This window comes from Aotus nancymaae, unplaced genomic scaffold, assembly GCF_030222135.1.
Source record: "Aotus nancymaae isolate 86718 unplaced genomic scaffold, 86718_ANA_hifiasm-v0.15.2.pri h1tg000003l, whole genome shotgun sequence".
Classification (NCBI taxonomy): domain Eukaryota; kingdom Metazoa; phylum Chordata; class Mammalia; order Primates; family Aotidae; genus Aotus; species Aotus nancymaae.
In genome coordinates, this window is record NW_026988414.1 from 5101718 (window position 1) to 5120245 (window position 18528).

Genomic DNA, 18528 nt, shown 5'->3' on the forward strand with positions numbered 1-18528 from the left:
GCTGAAGAACACTCATGAATAAGTCTCCTAATGGACTATCCTTGTTTTGAGAAATAAAGCCTTAATATAGGATGTCCAGTCACGCTAGTCACCTGGCAATGGCTTCCTTAATCCTAGTCCGTTCTCCCATCTCCTCCTTCCTCCCACTCCAGGGCCTTCTAAAAATCGAGGCTGTTAAGGGAAGTGCCTGATCTCCAAACATCATTTCTGCAGAGATGAATACTGCAGGGTGGAGGGATCTACTGGAGCACTTCACAGTGTGGCTCTAACATAACAGTGCTATTATGTGGATAAATGAAAGCTACTTGGTTAGCCAAAAAGGAAAAAAAAAATTTTTTTTCCATGTAATATTTCTCTTAACAGTGGCTGACTAAATCCTCTCTTCCAAGCCTTACTTAGCCTTAGTGCAAGGATCTTCCAGACCCCAAATAAACAAACAAAAAACGCTGTTGGCTTTACCCAACTCCACCAAGGCAGGCCAAGAGGGCTCACAGAACAAAGAGTAATCAGCTCCAAAGATCTCTCCTGCTTTGACTCATAGAACCGCAGAAAGCCCGATCTGGCAATTTAGAACTGAGTCAGGGGATGGGCCTATGAATTGTTCTGTTCCTTTTGAAAATTAATCTAGCAGTAACTTATTTAAAGCTTTTTAAACCTTTTTATTAAAAAAAAAAAAGTCAAACCAGGCTGGCTCAGTGGTTCATCCCTGTAATCCCAGCACTTTGGGAGGCTGAGGCAGGCGGATCACTTGAGGTCAGGAGTTCGAGACCAGCCCGTCAACATGGTGAAATCTTGTCTCTAATAAACAAAAATTAGCCAGGTTTGGTGGTGCATGCCTGTAATCCCAGCTACTCAGGAGGCTGAGGCAGGAGAATAGCTTGAACCCAGATGGCAGAGGTTGCAGTGAGCTGAAATTGTGCCACTGCACTCCGGCCTGGGAGTGAGTGAGATTCTGTCTCAAAGAAAAAAAAAAAAAAGTCAAATCTACAGAAAAGTCACGAAGACAAATACTGAATGTCTCCATTTACATGAGGTAACTAGAAGAGTCAAAATCATGGAGACAGAAAGTAGAATGGCGGTTGCTGGGAGCTGGGAAGAAGAAGAGTGAGGAGTTGTTTAACAGATACAGAGTTTCCATTTTGCAAGATGAAAACAGTTCTGGAGATTGGTTGCAAAGCACTGTGAATGTACTTAACACCGCTGAACTGTACACTGAAAAATAGTTAAGAGAGTAAATTTTATATTATGTATATTTTACCACGAACAAAACAAAAAAAAGAGCCACCCCAAAAGTTCTTCAATGTGCCTTGTCCCAATCACGAGTCTCTCTCCCACCAAAAGTAACCATTATCCTTTCTTCAAGTTTTTTAAATAATTTAATCACTTAAGTATACACACCTACACATCACAGGGTAGTCCTATCCACTTTTTTTAAAAATTGGTAAGTGCTATCTATCTATCTATCTTAGAGATAGGGTCTTACTCTGTTGTCCAGGCTTCAGTGCAGTGGTGTGATCATAGCTAGTGAGCTAACCTCAAACTTCTAAGTTCAAAGTGATCCTCCTGCCTCAGCCTCCTGAGAAGCTAAAACTAGAGGTATAAGCCACCATGCCCAGCTAACTTTTTTTTTGTAGAGATGGAGTCTAGCTCTGTTGCCCAGGTTGATAACTCTTGCCTCAAACAATCCTCCCACAACAACCTCCCAAAGTGCTGGGATTACAGATGTAAGCCACCATGCCCAACCTGATGCATACTTTTTAAATCTCTTTTAATCTACAAATATTCTCTCCATCCCTTTATATTCCTTGTAATATATCTACTGAAGAATCCAAACCATTTGACCTACGCAGCTCTCCACACTTATGGAGCAGGTCAATGTGTGTTCTTCCATTCTTTGGTGTGTCTGCACATCAGTAGCTGGACCCACGGACTTCAGACACAGGTTCATCCCTTTAGCAAGACTATAGGTGGTGGCGCACTGCTTCATCAGTAGGCACACAAGGGCCCCCCTTTTTGTAATCTTAGTGACTGTTGATGTTCATTGCTTAGATATTTTCATTCACTGGGGTTACAAAATGATGATATTCCAATTCTATCATTTCTTTTCTTTTTATTAACTGACTAATTTAACAGACACTTTCCCTTATCTACTGTTTGGTTATCCAGTGTAGTTAGTTCAAAAGCCAAAGGCAGGACAAATGCTTCTTTCCTCACATTTATCAGTTTTTAAGATGATAAATTGCCCCTATTATCATCCAAAGGTGACCTATTGTTTGATGAGTTTAAATTATTTGCAATTATTATCCTTTTGAAGCCCAAATTGTGCCACGATGGAATAATGGGAGCTTCTTCTAGTTAGCACCTGAGTCCTTTTGCCATGAACCCTCCTATTCCTTGACAGCTTCCTCACTGGGCACTGGGGAGATGAACCAGGCTCATCTTGAACATGTCTTTTCCCAGACTTGCAATCAACCAGTTCTCTGGAAGCCCTGGGTTCCTTTAGCAAGAAATGCTATTTCAAGACCACAATGCAGAATTCATATTAATATTTCCAATTCAAATTCAGGACATTTTTTAAAACTTACTTAACCTCTTCTGTATTATATCTGCATCTCCTTTTTCTATTTTGAAAATATTGGTCTTAAGGACACAGAATATACTAGGATTGCAGCATCCCCTAAGTTTTCATTTACTTTCTCCTACATTACACACACAACAGTCTCAGAATAACAATACTAATGCTATCACCAGCAATATCATTACTGAAAAAAGTTACAAAATTTTTGTATATGTTCTATGTTCCCTCATTTTAAAAAAGTTTATGTATAAACAGTCATACTATATATAAACAGTCATACTATATCTTTGTATAAACAGTCATACTATATCTACCATCTGGGCATACATTCATTACAAACTATATCCTCTACCTTTAACCCTCATTCAGTCTTAATTCTACAAGTAATTGCATTTTTACTGCTCTCTCCTGTCTTTATAGTGATGTTTCGCTAATTATGTTCATTATCTAAGACTCATTCTCTAATAGATTCCTCAGGAAGGGCTCAGGGAAATAATAAGGTCTTGCATGTTCACAACAGTTTGTTTGTGTCCTTTATACTTTAAAGTCAGTTTGCTGGATATATTATAAATTCTTTGGCTCACTTTTTTCTTTCCTTATTTGATTATGTAGCTCCATTTCCTTTTGTCAAAAACGTGTTTCTGTCAAAAAGACTGCTGGTAATCTAATAATTTCCTGTATATGTCATTTAATGTTTTTGCCTAAATGCCCAAATGATTTTTTTTCCTTTAAAACCCAGTAGTTTACAAAAAATATGTCTTCAGTATTGACCATTTGGGGTTGACATTCTCAGTTTCATGGTGTGCTCTTTCAGTATGTAATTTCAAATCTTTTTTTTAATTTCATGAACATTTTCCTAAATTTTAGTTTTAATTATTTGTGAAGTTCCCTTACCTTTTTGCTCCCTTTCAGGAATTCCTATTATCTGTATGTTGGATCTTCTTTGCCTATCATGAATATTTGTCACTTTTCCTCAAAGTCTTATTCTTTCTTCACTTATTTTCATGTGAAAAAGTTTTTCCCTTAAGGTATTTTCTGTTATGTTTATGTGTTCCTGTGTTCTTTCCAGTTCAATCTTCATTTCCAAAAGAATTTTTATTTTTTATTTTATTTATTTATTTTATTTTACTTTAGGTTCTAGGGTACATATGTGAGTCATGCAGGGTTGTTGCACAGCTGCAAACTATATCCAGCATTTCTCCCCATGTTATCCCTCCCCACCCTCCCCACCCCCTGCTGTCCCTCCCCTAGCCCCCACCAACTGCCCCCAGTGTGTGATGCTCCTCTCCCTGAGTCCATGTATTCTCATTGTTCAACACCCACTTATGAGTAAGAATATGTGGTGTTTGATTTTCTGTTCTTGCGTCAGTTTGCTGAGAATGATGGTTTCCAGATTCATCCAAGTCCCTACAAAGGACACGAACTCATCGTTTTTTATGGCTGTGTAGTATTCCATGGTGTATATGTACCACATTTTCTTTATCCAGTCTATCATTGATGAGTTTTTGGGTTAATTCCAAGTCTTTGCTATTGTACACAGGGCTGCAATGAACATACATGTGCATGTGTCTTTATAATAGAACAATTTCTAGTTCTTTGGGGTATATACCCAGTAATGGGATTGCTGGGTCAAATAGAATTTCTGTTTCTAGATCCTTGAGAAATCCCCACACTGTCTTCCACAATGGTTGAACCAATTTACACACCCACCAACAGTGTAAAAGTGTTCCTATTTCTCCACATCCTCTCCAGCATCTGTTGTCTCCAGATTTTTTAATGATCGCCATTCTAACTGGTGTGAGATGGTATCTCAATGTGGTTTTGATTTGCATTTCTCTAATGACCAGTGATGATGAGCATTTTTTTCATATGTTCCTTTCCTAAGTTCTGTCACCTCATTTCTGAGATTTTCTTATTTCTAATTTATGTTCTTTATGCATGATCTTAACATCTCTTAGTTCATTTTAAAATAAATAGTTACAGGTTTTATCTGTTTTGTGGCATGCCTTTCTGGCATGCTTTCGTTGTCTATAGGGATTCTGGTCTCTTTTTTTGTATAATAACTTTGAATGAGATTTGACAGCAATAATTTCCTGTTGCTTATTTTTATGCAAAATTAGTTTTCCTGAGCTTTTAGAGAGCAATATGGTTCAGAGTGCCTTTTCGAACTTCACACAGCTCTGTTTTAGGTTGCTTTCATGTAGTGTTCAACACCATGGCCACTATTTCTTGAGATTTCACCACACACACACACACACACACACACACACAGAGAAAGAGAGAGAGAGAGAGAGCTGCTTTTGCCACAACTATCTCTATCCTTGTCATTTTGATTCTACTCCATACTGACTTTCTTAGGTATGCGGCATCATTCTAGAAGGTACCCCCTAGATGGCTGGTTTCAAGAGATCATAATGGCTATTCCACAGATCTCTTCTACTCACCATTATTTAGATAGTCAAACTCGCTGTCAATTTCAGCTGCTATTCCCACCCTGACTCACTGAACTTTCCAGCAAATACCTGTTGGCAGCTTTGGGGTTCTCCTATTCTCAAGTCTATCAAATACCCCAGTGCTTATTCTGCTTTCTCCTCTATAGATGCTGATACCCTGAAGATCTTATAGATGTTGATGGTATATCTTCAACCACTTCTATTTTGGGGGTGATGGGAATAACTTGTCACCTAGGTTTACTGTAATTTTGTTCATGGGTTTCAGGGTTTGTGATCTAGTTATGAATGTTCAAAGCGGGGCAGAGGGGGAACACGGTCTAAGAGAGAATTTAAAAATATGCTACTGCCACCACCATCTTCCCAGAATCTTTAAATAATTCTTTCAGTGGGTTTTTATGTCTGGGTTTTTTCTTTCTTTCACTAGACGGGAAACTAAAATGCCACTTGGTCTGATTCAATTCTAACACCTAAGCACTCCTGTGCTTTCCCAGAGGCCAAAGACTCCAGAGACCTGGTTTCTCATGTAAGCTAAAGACACACTAGCTCCAGCAGGGACAGCCAAAGTTTTAGCACTACATTTCCAAAGTATTCACTATTCTTCCCTACAGTCTTCCCAGCCTCAGAAAGGTGGCCTGAAGCAAGCCAAGCAATACCCTATGGCTGAGGCTAGAAAACCCGGCCCCAAGTCTCACCAAGGAGTCCTGTTAAACAATGTTTTTCTATGATGCACTCTAACTCTCTGCCATTCCACAGGGTAAACAGCTATAAAGGGATTTTTAAGCCTCATTGCTGCTTCTTTCCTTTTGCGCAGCTAAAAAACATGACTCTTAAAAGTACAAGTAAACATACATAAATAGAACACAGAAGCTAGGCCATCAGCCTGCAAGACTGACGAAGTCTTCTAAAGGAGAGGCAATACAGCTTTGTGGCTAAGAGTGCAGACTCTAGTGTTATACTATCCAACATAGTAGCCACTACCTACATGTGGCTACTGAGCAATTGAAATGTTCTTAGCACTACAAACTGTAAAATACCCATTAGAGCCAGGTACAGTGGCACAAACCTATAGTCCCAGCTATTCGGGAGGCTTAGGCAGGAAGATGGCTTGAACCCAGGAGTTCAAGGCACTGCAGTGTGCTGTAACTGCACCTGTGAATAGCCACTGTAATCTAGCCTGAGTGACATAGTGACTTATCTCTTACACACACACAGACACACAATTTTGAACACTTAGTTTGAAAAAAAAGAATATAAGGTATCTCAATAATTTTATGTTGCTTATATTTTGAAATAATAGTTTGAAATACAAGATTAAATAAAACATACTATTACAAGTAATTTATCTCTTTTATTTTTTAATGTGGTTACTAGAAAATTTTAAATTGTATATGTAGCTTACATTATATATCTTTTTTTTTTTTTTTTTTTGAGACAGAGTTTTGCTCTTGTTACCCAGGCTGGAGTGCAATGGCATGATCTCGGCTCACCGCAACCTCTGCCTCCTGGGTTTAAGCAATTCTCCTGCCTCAGCCTCCCGAGTAGCTGGGACTACAGGCGTGCGCCACCATGCCCAGCTAATTTTTGTATTTTTTAGTAGAGACGGGGTTTCACCTTGTTGACCAGGATGGTCTCGATCTCTTGACCTTGTGATCCACCCGCCTCGGCCTCCCAAAGTGCTGGGATTATAGGCGTGAGCCACCGCGCCCGGCCCACTTACATTATATTTCTATTGGAAATCACTGGTCTACAGCATCAGACAGCCCAGGTTTTAAAGCCCAGCTGCGCCATGTACTATCCATCTGAAGAGGTGACTTTCTACTCTAAATGTTGACTTGCTTATCAGTAACTTGGGAATAATAACTACACCTTATTTATAAGGCTGCTATGAAAAGTAAATGAGATTAAAGCATGTAAAACATTTAGCACAAGACCTAGACATAATCAGTGTTCAAAAACAGGAGATGATCTTACTACTACCTCCTAGTATTAGAAGGTAATTAGATGATGAGAGTTTCAGACCTGGCTCTGCCAATACCTGGCTATATAATCCATACAAGAAAATTAATCTCTTGGATCCTTACTTTATCAGAAAATTGGGAGCTAATGATAAGCCTCATTGAGTTGTTGTAAGACTTGAATTCTTGGCCAGGCATGGTGGCTCACGCCTGTAATCCCAGCACTTTGGGAGGCTGAGCCAGGAAGATCATGAGGTCAGGCGATCAAGACCATCCTGGCCAACATGGTGAAACCCTGTCTCTACTAAAAATATAAAAATTAGCTGGGCGTGGTGGTGCACTTCTGTAATCCCAGCTACTAGGGAGGCTGAGGCAGGAGAATGGCTTGAACCTGGGAGGCAGAGGTTTCAACAAGCCGAGATCACACCACTGCACTCCAGCCTGGCGACACAGCAAGGCTCCATCTCAAAAAAAAAAAAAAGAGAGAGAGAGAGAGAGAAAAGAATTAAACTCTTTAAGGCAACACACATTTATTGAGCACCTACTATGAGCCAGGCATATTTTGGGCACTGGGAAAAAAAGCAGTGAACAAGTCAGATAAGTTCCTGTCCTTAAAGAGTTTATATTCTAGTGGAGGAAATATAAAATAAAAAATTATTATTATATAGGCCAGGAGTGGTGGCTCACACCTGCAATTCCAGCACTTTGGGAGGCTAAGGTGGGGGGATCACTTGAGTCCAGGAATTGGAGACCAGCCACGGCAACACAGTGAGATCTCATCTCTACTAAAAATCAAAAGAATTAGCAGGGCATGGTGGTGTGCACCTGTAGCCCCAGCACTTTGGGAGGCTGAGGCAGGAGGATCACTGGAGCCAGGGAGTTTGAGGCTTCAGTGAACTGTGATTGTCCCAATGCACTCCAGCCTGAGTGATGGAATGAGATGCTGTCTTTAAAAAAAAAACAAACTACTATTCTATAATGTAATGTTGGGTAGTAATAACAGTTATGAAGAAAAACAGAGCAGAGTAAGGAGAAAGATAATGATGGAAAGATGCTACTTTATCCCAGTGAAAGTCCTAAGGACAGACATTTGAACACAGAGTGAGCAGACAGCTAAGGAAGAGCAAATAAGACTGAAAAAGAAAAGGACAGAGGATGCAGGTGAGCCTGGGGAAGAAAGAAACAGCAGGAGAGCATGGAGGTGGGGACAGAAGAGGAGGCTTGACAGGACCACAAGAGTACTAGAGGCCTCAGGAGGAACTCTGGGTCTCATTCTAGTAGGAAGGAGCCATTAGAGAGTCTGAAGATTTTAAAAGGATCCCTCAGACACACTGAAGGAAATGAAGCATGTGCTAGGCTCAGTATGGCCTGGCACAAAGTAAATGTGGAAGAAGCCAATGATGGCAGAGCAATGACATGGGGCCCAGCTAGTTCCCTTGGCACCTTGGAGGACAAGAAACTCTTTACCAAAGAGGGTAGAGAAGAAGTGGGTATGGGTTGGAAACACGTCCAGGGTTCTGGAGATGAGTTCAACGCTTGGACAATACTCAAAATCAGGCTTGAGGTCACCCCAGAGTCAATATTCTCCCTCTACCGTCAAAGTGCAAAAGGAGGAAACCAAGTCATGGCCAAACAAGGAGCCAACACAGCTCCACCACAAGGGACAGTCTCTTAGTCAGACTGGGAGCAACACACTGGTTGAAGATAAATCTTTTTTTTAATTTATATTTTTAAAAATTGCCCAAACAATATCATTTACCATTGCAGAAAATAGTTGTTATAAAAATGTAGAAAGTATAAATAAACAAAAAGAAAAATTAAATTCCAATTACCTGGAATCTATAACCAAATACTACAGTAAATAATATGTTTGGTATATATATCTAGATATGTATGAATACATAAACAAAAAATCTAGACCCCACGCAAATACTTATGTCATATGTATGTTATACATGCTTTTTTTTTTTTCCGAGGCAGGGTCTTGCTCTGTCACCCAGGCTGGAATGTAGTTGCATGATCACAGCTCACTGTAGCTTCAACTTCCCAGTCTCAAGCAATCCTCTCACCTCGGTCTCCTGAGTGGCTGGGAGTACAAGTGTGTGCCGCCATACCTGGCTAATTTTTTTATTTCCATTTTTTTGTCAAGACAGTCTCCCTATGTGCCCAGGCTGGTCTCAAACTCCTGGGCTCAAGCCACCCTCCTGCCTCAGCTTCCCACAGTGCTGGGATTGCAGGTGTGAGCCACCATGCGCAGCCTGTACATGCATTTTTAAAACTGCATGTTCTCCATAAACAGTGCTTTAGTCTGCTCCTTTCACTTTTATATATATAGCGTAGGACCTTCCAAGGTAGTTAATTTCTAGACAGCACCCTTTTAATGCTGCATGGTATTTCATAAAGGGTGATACGTATTTTACTCAACACTCCCTCTTGTTGGGCATATAGAATGTTTCCAATCTGAGCAAAAAGCCTAAGTGGTGGCTCCCTCTAGTGCCCTGTTGTGGTGCCCAGCCACCCATACCGGCTCTGTGTCACTTACAGCAAATTCCTCTGGGGTCACTTTCAAGACATCGAAGACAACGGCATCATAGCTCTTGCTGGCATAGTCGCAGCTCTGGCCCTCCAGAGAGTCCGAGCTGCTGCTGCCCTGTGGAGAGCAGGGAGAGATGGTGCCAACTGAGAGATCTGGCTTGGAATCACTGCCTCCCAAACCTCCTCGGAATCGAGGATGGGAGAGCAACAAAACAGTACAATAAACACAGCTTCTACTGTTTAGTGCCTTACCCCATTCCAGGCACCGTGTTAAGCACTTCATGTGTATCATCTTATTTCCTTCTCACGTGTGCCCTATGAATATACATTATTATTGTTCCCATTTTATAGATAAGGAAGTAGAGGCAATGTTACTTCTCCAAGGTATCTCAGCTATGAAAGTGAAAGCTAGGAAGTAAACTTAGTTTTGTATCTATCTGACCCCAAAACACACACCTTCAGTTGCCACACCCTAACTTTCTCTGGCCAGTGGTTTAGTGGTGGGATAAAAAATTACAGCCCAATCTTCCTTGAGAGAGAATAGGACTGTATGTCTTAGGAAGCCTGAGGAGACAATCTGCTTCATGATGTCTTTCAAACATTACCTGGTTTTACCTTTCTTTTTCCTACTTGAAGTCATTGCAGGAAATTGTTACACAAAATGTAAAAGTGGCTCTCAAGGCTTATTTCTCATGCAGGCCACTTGGAATTCAAAGCCTGCTTGCTAATGAGCTGAGAAGTAACCAACTGGCTTTGGAGGCCGGTGTAAAAGTTATATTTAGTAGAGTCCTTTGTGCTAAGGATACTTTGCATCCTGCATGTATATGAAAGAGTCTCCCATAAAAAGCCAGGTTAAAACTCCTCAAATGTGGCTGATTTCATGAATCTCAACACTGTGGGGATCCCAGAATGTCGAATATACTTTCCCTTTAATTTAACTTCACCAAGCTCAATTGAGCTTACCACCCAAAAATTGTGCCCTGTTCATAAATGATTTTATTTGTCTCAGCTCATGAAGGAGGATTTTGTGGTTTCCATTAACCTCAACATTTTGGACTGGGATTTAGAGAATATGCTTTTATTCTTTATTTCACTCTTTCCAAAATGGCTGTATCTGGAAAAACTTTGCAATCTTCCTGGAAACTAGAGTGTTTTTAGGTCAGTGAGGGAAACTAATAGTCAACAACTGCAAATGTAAGGTTAAAAAGAGGAGCAGGAACTTAAACCTGTAGATTTTGATAGGCCTGTGTCATCAAAAGGTTTTAAAATTACTCCACTATACCAAAAACTCTTAAGATGATCTTAAGAAGCAGTATACCAGAGTGGTTAAGAGCTCTGAAGTCAGATAGGTCTGGTTAAAATGCCAGCTCCACACCAGTTGCTGTCTTAGCTCAGACAAATAACTTCATTTTACTGAGTCTCAGTTATCATCTGTAAAACGCTGATATTAAACCTACTTCTGGGCTATAGTACAGGTTTTATAAAATGAAGCTTAGAAAGTACTGGCAGAATCTGCCCCCACCTCCAGGAGGGCTGATTCAAGGGGACTGGAGTGAGCTCAGGCATGGCTTTCTTTTTTTTTTTTTTTTTTGAGTGGGAGTCTTACTCTGTTGCCCAGGCAGGAGTGCAGTGGTGCGATCTCGGTTCACTGCAACCTGCACATGCCAGGTTCAATGATTCTCCTGCCTCGGCCTCCCAAGTAGCCAGGATTACAAGCACCCACCACCACACTTGGCTAATTTTTGTATTTTTTTAGTAAAGACAGGGTTTCGCCATGTTGGCAGGCTGGTCTTGAACTCCTGACCTCAGGTGATCCACCCGCCCTGGCCTCCCAAAGTGCTGAGATTACAGGCAGGAGCCACTGCGCCCAGCCCAGGCATGGCTATTTTTAAAATTCCACAGTGACAAGACATTCTCTCCTGAGGAGAACCTGTGCAGAGCGAACTTTCGAACAGTTATAAAGACTACTCCTGATGCTTCTGACATAGGCATTCTACTCTATCTCCCAGCCTTATATGTAGATCCTAAGCAGACAATTCTGTACAAACCATTCTGTACTTCTACACCCACCTTCCAGGAAGCTGAATCTATCAGGGTGACAGGGTGGATTTTCTTTTGGATGGTATAATGTCACGGTTAGGAGCACGAGCTCAAGAGTCAGGGAGGCCTGGCTTTGAATCCCCACTACCTCGCAGCTGTGTGATTCCAAGACAGTTTGCTCACCTGTCTGTGCCTTAGTTTCCTCATCTATAAACTGGGGATAAAATAATATAAACCTGATGAGGTTGGGATTATTGTGAATATTAAATTAGACAACACCTATGGAACATGCAAAAAAGTGCCTGGTATATAGTAAGCAACAAATTATGGGGCTATATGGGTGCAAATGTATCATTCAGCCATCAAAATTTATTGAGCACTTCAGTTACAAATGTATTCATTCATTCACTCATTCATTTATTCAACAAATATTTATTGAGTACTTACCTTGTGCTAGATACATACATGTATATATACACAGCACATATGTGTGTGTGTATGTGTATACACACACACATATATATATATACACACTCAAATATATATACATACATATATACACACAGAGGGCAGAGAAAAAAGAAGTTTCACTCTTGATGAAAACAGAAGTTTGACTCCTCTAGTTACAAAAAGGAGTCCATTCCTGGGATTTCGGGTATTTTAACTTTCCAGTGACACACGATTGTATCTGCCCCAAACACACACACTCATACAAGGGGACTTGTTCAATTAAAAGCTGCCTCAAATACATTTATTGGTGATGATGATGAGGGTAATGATAATTCTGCTGCAGCAGCAGCTTTATTTAAACCTATCCTGATTTCAGGACCAGAGATCAAAACACAGAATTTTTTGAAAGGTTTATAAGAAATGAACTGATTCCTGTGACTTTTTGGCTGGTTACCCAGGATCACTTCAAAAGCCCAGCATAACGAGGAGGGCCTTGTGGGCTCAAACCCTGGCATAGCCTTGCCAATCTGTCAGAGGAGCAGGCATTATACACACAACAGGGTGGCATCTGGGTAACAGATGGCACCCAATCCTCCTGCATGCTTCTGTGCCATTACTGAGCATGGAAAGCAAACTCCCAAACCCCACAGCAGGGGCCCTAGCCCAGGCCACTCCAGACCACCAGTCCTTACAACCATTTCCTACTGAGCAAGGTAAATAAGAACCCAGGGCCAGTTGGAATGACTTCTGTCTGACTTCATTCCGGAATGTGTGTGACTTATTTATAATCAGCAGCGGCTTTTCCTGGGAAAGGTCTGATCCCTTCTTGACACCAAAATGGAATGTGCCACTTGTAACGACTGGACTGGGCAGGTATTTTTTTTTCTTTGACGAGAACGACTTCAGAAAACATACTGATACTCAGGGCTGACTGCCTCCCAAATCTCACGCCTGGCGTGGCCAGGGGCCTTGGGAGTGCTGAGAATGATGGTATTCACAGAGCCCTACAGCCTTGCTGTTCAAAGCTCAGCTGGGGCCTGGGTTAGCTGAAAGGAGACCCCTCTACCCACTGTCCCAATTCTTGCAGCCTCAGTACCTGTGGAGTGGCAGAGGTGACCAACACGCTAGCCATCAGACCATTCCTCTTGTACATAGTCTCCAGGCCGCAGGGAGCTTCAGGGCAGCCTCTGCAGGTAACATAACCTGTCTGGAGAAGTCCTGCAAGGCAAAGGGGCTCATAAAAAACAGTCTTCAAAACAAACTTATCCACATCACCAGGCGAAAGCTGTACCAGACTTGAGCAGATCATCTCAGAGGAGACCTTTAAAGAAAGGGCCTTTTAGTTCCCACGTGGCTTGTGTAACCATTTCAGCGCATGCCTGGCTCTTGCAGGCACTAAAGTTTGTGACCTTGGTTTTATTCACTTATTTATTTTGAGACAGGGTCTTTCTCTGTCACCCAGACTGGAGTGCAGTGGCTCAATCATGGCTCACTGCAGCCTCAACCTACTGGGCTCAAGTGATCTTTTTACGAGTCACTGGGACTACAGGCATGTACCACAATGCCCCACTAATTTGTGTGTGTGTGTGTGTGTGTGTGTGTGTGTGTGTGTGGAAGTGGGGTCTTGCTATGTTGCCCAGGCTGGTCTCAAACTCCTGGGTTCAAGCAATCCTCCCACCTCAGCCTCCCAAAGGGCTACAATTACAGGTGTGAGCCACCGCATCCAGCCTTGATTTTTCTTTTAAAACAAAGGCAAGGTGAAGAAGACAAACCAATTCTACTGTGTTCCCCTGGCACCATACTTCTTCATCAATAATAACCTGGATAATAGCCAACCCCATATAGTACTATGTGCCATTCTTAGCATACATTAACCCAAAAATCCTGAAGTAGATCCAATCATTACATCCTATTACATGTGGGGAAACTGAGGCACAGGGAGGCATATATCTCATTATTTGATGCCTTTGTTCATGCCACTATACCACCCTGTCATCATTCAAGACCCTGCTCGAATGTCACCTTTTCAGGTATCATGCCTGAACAACCCAAAGCAGACCCAGTTGTTTTGTCACCCAAGTACACACACCTCTAGGAGAGCATTTACCACATCACTGAACACAGAAACCTGCGGCCAATGACAGCCTTTTAGCAGCAAGTGACCAGGAGTGTGGGGGACAGGGTGGAAGGAGGCAAGAAGACGACAAAGACTGGAACCAACTGCAGTTATGCAGGCAGGAGATAAGGAAGGGCCTCTGCGCTGAGGTTGCAGCAGTCAAGTCAGAGAGGAGAGAGACTGAAAGACAGGAAGACAGGAAGGACTGAGGCTCCCAGGTACTGAAGCGGAGGTGAGGCAGAAGTATCAGCTGAGGATGAGACGGTTTTTGGCATGAAGTACCAGAAGGATGGCATGCCCTTCTTCAAGGAAGGAACAGAGTTGACACAACAGATTTGGGGGAAAGATGATAAATTTGATTTGGGAAATGCCGAATCTGTGGTGCCTATGAGAAAATCAGTCCTGGAGGGCAAGATCTAGCCCAAAGGTCACTGGGAAAGATGATTTGCCTGGATAATTGCAGTTGGCTTCAGTCTTTGGAGGTAGCTCAAAAAGAAGAAAAATCCTGATGATACTGACTCCATCTGCAACCTTCCCAGGTCCCTCAGTCACAGAGCCCAGCAAATAGCAGTGTGCTGTCAAAGAAACGGGGGCAAGCAACCAAAAAGGAACGTCCACAAATGACCCAGGCTCTGGTACATCTTCAGCACTGACAGTGGCTCTTCTCTCCTCCTTCATAGCTGCTCCAATCCAATATAATCCACTTTAAATATCCCCTCCTCAGTTCTATCCTGTGAGCCTTCTACTTTCCCATTCTTCCCAAAAATGCTCAGAAGAACTAGCCTGCCCTATGAACAATATTTGGGAACCAACTAGGAAAAGCTGACTATGAATCTTAGAGGGTACCACCGAATTGCTATAAATTCTCCTAAGTATGATAACAGTGTAGTGGTTATATAGGAAAAAGTCTTTACCCTTACTGAGGTGTGTGTCAACATACAGATGTAAAGTTTAAAACTTACTTTCGAATGGGTCAGCAAAATATATATGAGTAGAGATAAGGCAACCATGACAACATGATAACGATGGCTGAAGCCAGACAAGAGGGTATAGAGGAGTCTGCTGTACCAGTCTCTGCACTTTTCTAAGTGCTTGATAATTTTCATAGTAAAAAAGAAAAAAAAAAGAACTGGTGAGGTAAGTTTTTCCTTAGAGAAAAAGCTAAGCTGGAGAGGCCAAAGTCCTCTTTCATGAGCAAGGAGAGGAGACGGGCTGAGAAGTCTCATTTGTTAGTCATTTTTGTCCTGAGAGAAGCCATGTTCACTGTCACCAAGGACCACAGATCCACAGCTGGTGCAGGTTTAAAAAGCAACTGCACAAAAGATTTGAACAGACATTTCACAAAAGAAGATATATGGGCCAGGCACAGTGGCTCACACCTGTAATCCCAGCACTTTGGGAGGTCGAGGCAGGCAGACTACCCGAGATCAGGAGTTTGAGACCTGTCTGGCCAACACGGTGAAACCCCGTCTCTATTAAAAATACAAAAATCAGGCCAGGCGCGGTGGCTCAAGCCTGTAATCCCAGCACTTTGGGAGGCCGAGGCGGGTGGATCACGAGGTCGAGAGATCGAGACCATCCTGGTCAACATTGTGAAACCCCGTCTCTATTAATACAAAAAAATTAGCTGGGCACGGTGGCGCGTGCCTGTAATCCCAGCTACTCAGGAGGCTGAGGCAGGAGAATTGCCTGAACCCAGGAGGCGGAGGTTGCGGTGAGCCGAGATCGCGCCATTGCACTCCAGCCTGGGTAACAAGAGTGAGACTCCGTCTCAAAAAAAAAAAAAAAAAATACAAAAATCAGCCACGTATGGTGGCACATGCCTGTAATCCCAGCTACTTGGGAGACTGGGGCAGAAGAATCGCTTGAACCCAGGAGGCAGAGGTTGCAATGAGCTGAGATTGCACCACTGCACTCCAGCCTGAGCGACAGAGTGAGACTCCATCAATCAATCAATCGATCAATCAATCAATAAGATATACGAATAGCTAACAAGAGAAATGCCATCAGGGAAACACAAATGGTATTTGTATATATTGATATACCGCATCACACCCACCAGGATGGCTACAATGAAAAACAAAACAAAATAACAACAGGCCATACCGATATTGGCAGAAATGTGGAGAGACAGAACCCTCATGCATTGCTGGTGGGAAGGCAGAATGGCACAGCCACTTTGGAAGATAGTTTGGTAGTTTCTTAAAAAGTTAAATATAAATTTATCACATGACCCAGTAATTCTACTCCTAGATGTCTCCTTAAAAAAAACAACATACGCCCACACAAAGACATGAACATGAATGTTTATAGCAGCATTATTCATAAAAGCCAAAAGCTAGAAACCCTCCAAATGTTCACCACCTGGTAAATGGACAGACAATTCAATCAACACATCTGCAGGATGGAGCACTACTCAGCAAAACAGAGGTGACACACCGATATAGCCACCACACCAACAAACCTGAAAACACAGGCTCGGGGAAAGAAGGCAGATGCAAAGGAATCTACCGTGTGATTCCATTTTTAGGAAATGTCCAGAAAAGGCAAATTTAGAGAGACAAAAGTGTGTATTACTGCTGGGCCGGGGGCAGGGGCAGAGGCAGAACTGACTACACAAGGACACAGGAGTTTCTGAGGGATGGAAATGTTCTAAAACTGGATCATGGTGCCAGTTAGCTCCAAAAATTCACTAAAAATCATAGAATTATACCACTAGAATGGGTGGATTTTATGAAATATTAATTATACCATAATAAAGAAGCGCCTTCAGCTCTGTTTCACGATGGTGCTCTGAACTCACATGTTTAACTCCTCCCTCACCCATTACCCTTGAAATACTTTTTTTTTTTTAAAAGACAGCATCTGGCTCTGTTTCCCAGTCTGGAGTGCAGTGGTGTAATCATAGCTTAATGCAACCTCAAACTCCTGGGCTGAAGGGATCCTCCCACCTCAGCCTCCCATGCAGTTGGGACTACAGGCATGTTGCCACCATGCCCAGCTAATTTTTTGTAGAAATGGAGTCTCACTACATTGTCCAGGCTAGTCTTGAACTCCTGGCCTCAAGCAATCCTCCCACCTTCATCTCCCAAAGGGCTGGGATTATAGATAGGCATGAGTCACCACACTTAGCCAGGATACTATTAATAAGCAAAAAACCTTGAGGAATGTCTAGTGCAAAAGGCACTGAGAGGCGGGGAACAGGTCCTGAAGGCAAGGAAAGGCTTCCCAGGATGAAGTGGCTGGGACCCTCCAACAGAAACGCCCATGAAAACCCAGACACTTCAAAATGGGAAAACAAAAAACTGAGACTAAAAGTAAATCCAGCTCAAGATTCAAAGGCAGTCAGAGGCTAACCAACTCAGCCTGTCTGTTTTAAACCAGAACAAACCAGTTGGTATGGATGGAACCTGTTCAGATCAGTTCAAACAGGATTAAAGTGACTCAATCCAGGCCTAACAGAGAGTCACCACAGGAGACCAAATGGGAGACAGCCAGCTTGATCCTCTTTGAGTGGATCCAACCTGTCTCAGGCCCCGGCTGAAGTGGGCTTAGCTCCTTTCTGGGTGTGCCTGGCACTCCACAGGTCTTCCCAAGGGGAGCCCAGACATGGAGCCCAATCTGCTCAGCCTGGCCCAAAAAAGAAGCCTTGCTCTCCCTGCTTTTCTAACAACTGAATTATCAAGTCTCACAGCCCTTCCACACAGTTCTCAGGCCCTCTTCTGCCACTGGCCATCAGCACATACCCTCTGCCCATCTGAAGGGCACTACCACATTACCCACTTCTTCAGTATCACTGGGTGACTCTGCTCCACACACCAACACAAGCACTAACAGTGAGTACAGATGCTGTGCAAGGTGCCGGGCTAAGCATCACATGACTAGTTCATTTAATCTTCACAACAGCCCCATGAGGTAAAGACTACTTAGACTTCAGGGAAATGGAAGCACAGTGAGGTAATGTGACTTGCTGCTAGGTCATGGCAGGACTGGGAGGTTCAAACCCTGGTTGGTCTATGCCAAGGCCTCGGCTCTTCACCATCCCTGACACTGCCTCTTGCAAGAGCCCAGGTGAGCACTGTATGAGGAAACATGTTTAAAATACTCCATGCTTTTACACTGTTGGTGGGAGTGTAAATTAATTCAACCATTGTGGAAGACAGTGTGGTGATTCCTCAAGGATCTAGAAATAGAAATATGACCATTTGACCCAGCAATCCCATTACTGGATATATACCCAAAGGATTATAAATCATTCTATTATAAAGACACACGCACATGTATGTTTATTGCAGCACTGTTCACAATGGCAAAGACTTGGAACCAACCCAAATGCCCATTGATGATAGACTATATAAAGAAAATGTAGCACATATACACAACGGAATACTATGCAGCCAT

General features: G+C 42.5%; 1 protein-coding gene across 10 annotated transcripts in view; it reads right to left on the minus strand.

Moving 5' to 3' along the window:
• The window catches only part of RALGPS1 (Ral GEF with PH domain and SH3 binding motif 1), a 317405-nt gene that overhangs the window by 258861 nt on the left and 40016 nt on the right, over window positions 1-18528 (minus strand). For all 10 annotated transcript variants that reach the window (XM_021674032.2, XM_064377874.1, XM_012458122.3 and 7 more), the window contains exons 2-3: window positions 13108-13229; window positions 9529-9636 (exon numbers count right to left, since the gene is read on the minus strand). In XM_021674032.2, the coding sequence (XP_021529707.1) occupies window positions 9529-9636; window positions 13108-13164 (165 nt within the window). In that variant the 5' untranslated portion in view covers window positions 13165-13229. The remainder of the gene's footprint in view (window positions 1-9528; window positions 9637-13107; window positions 13230-18528) is intronic.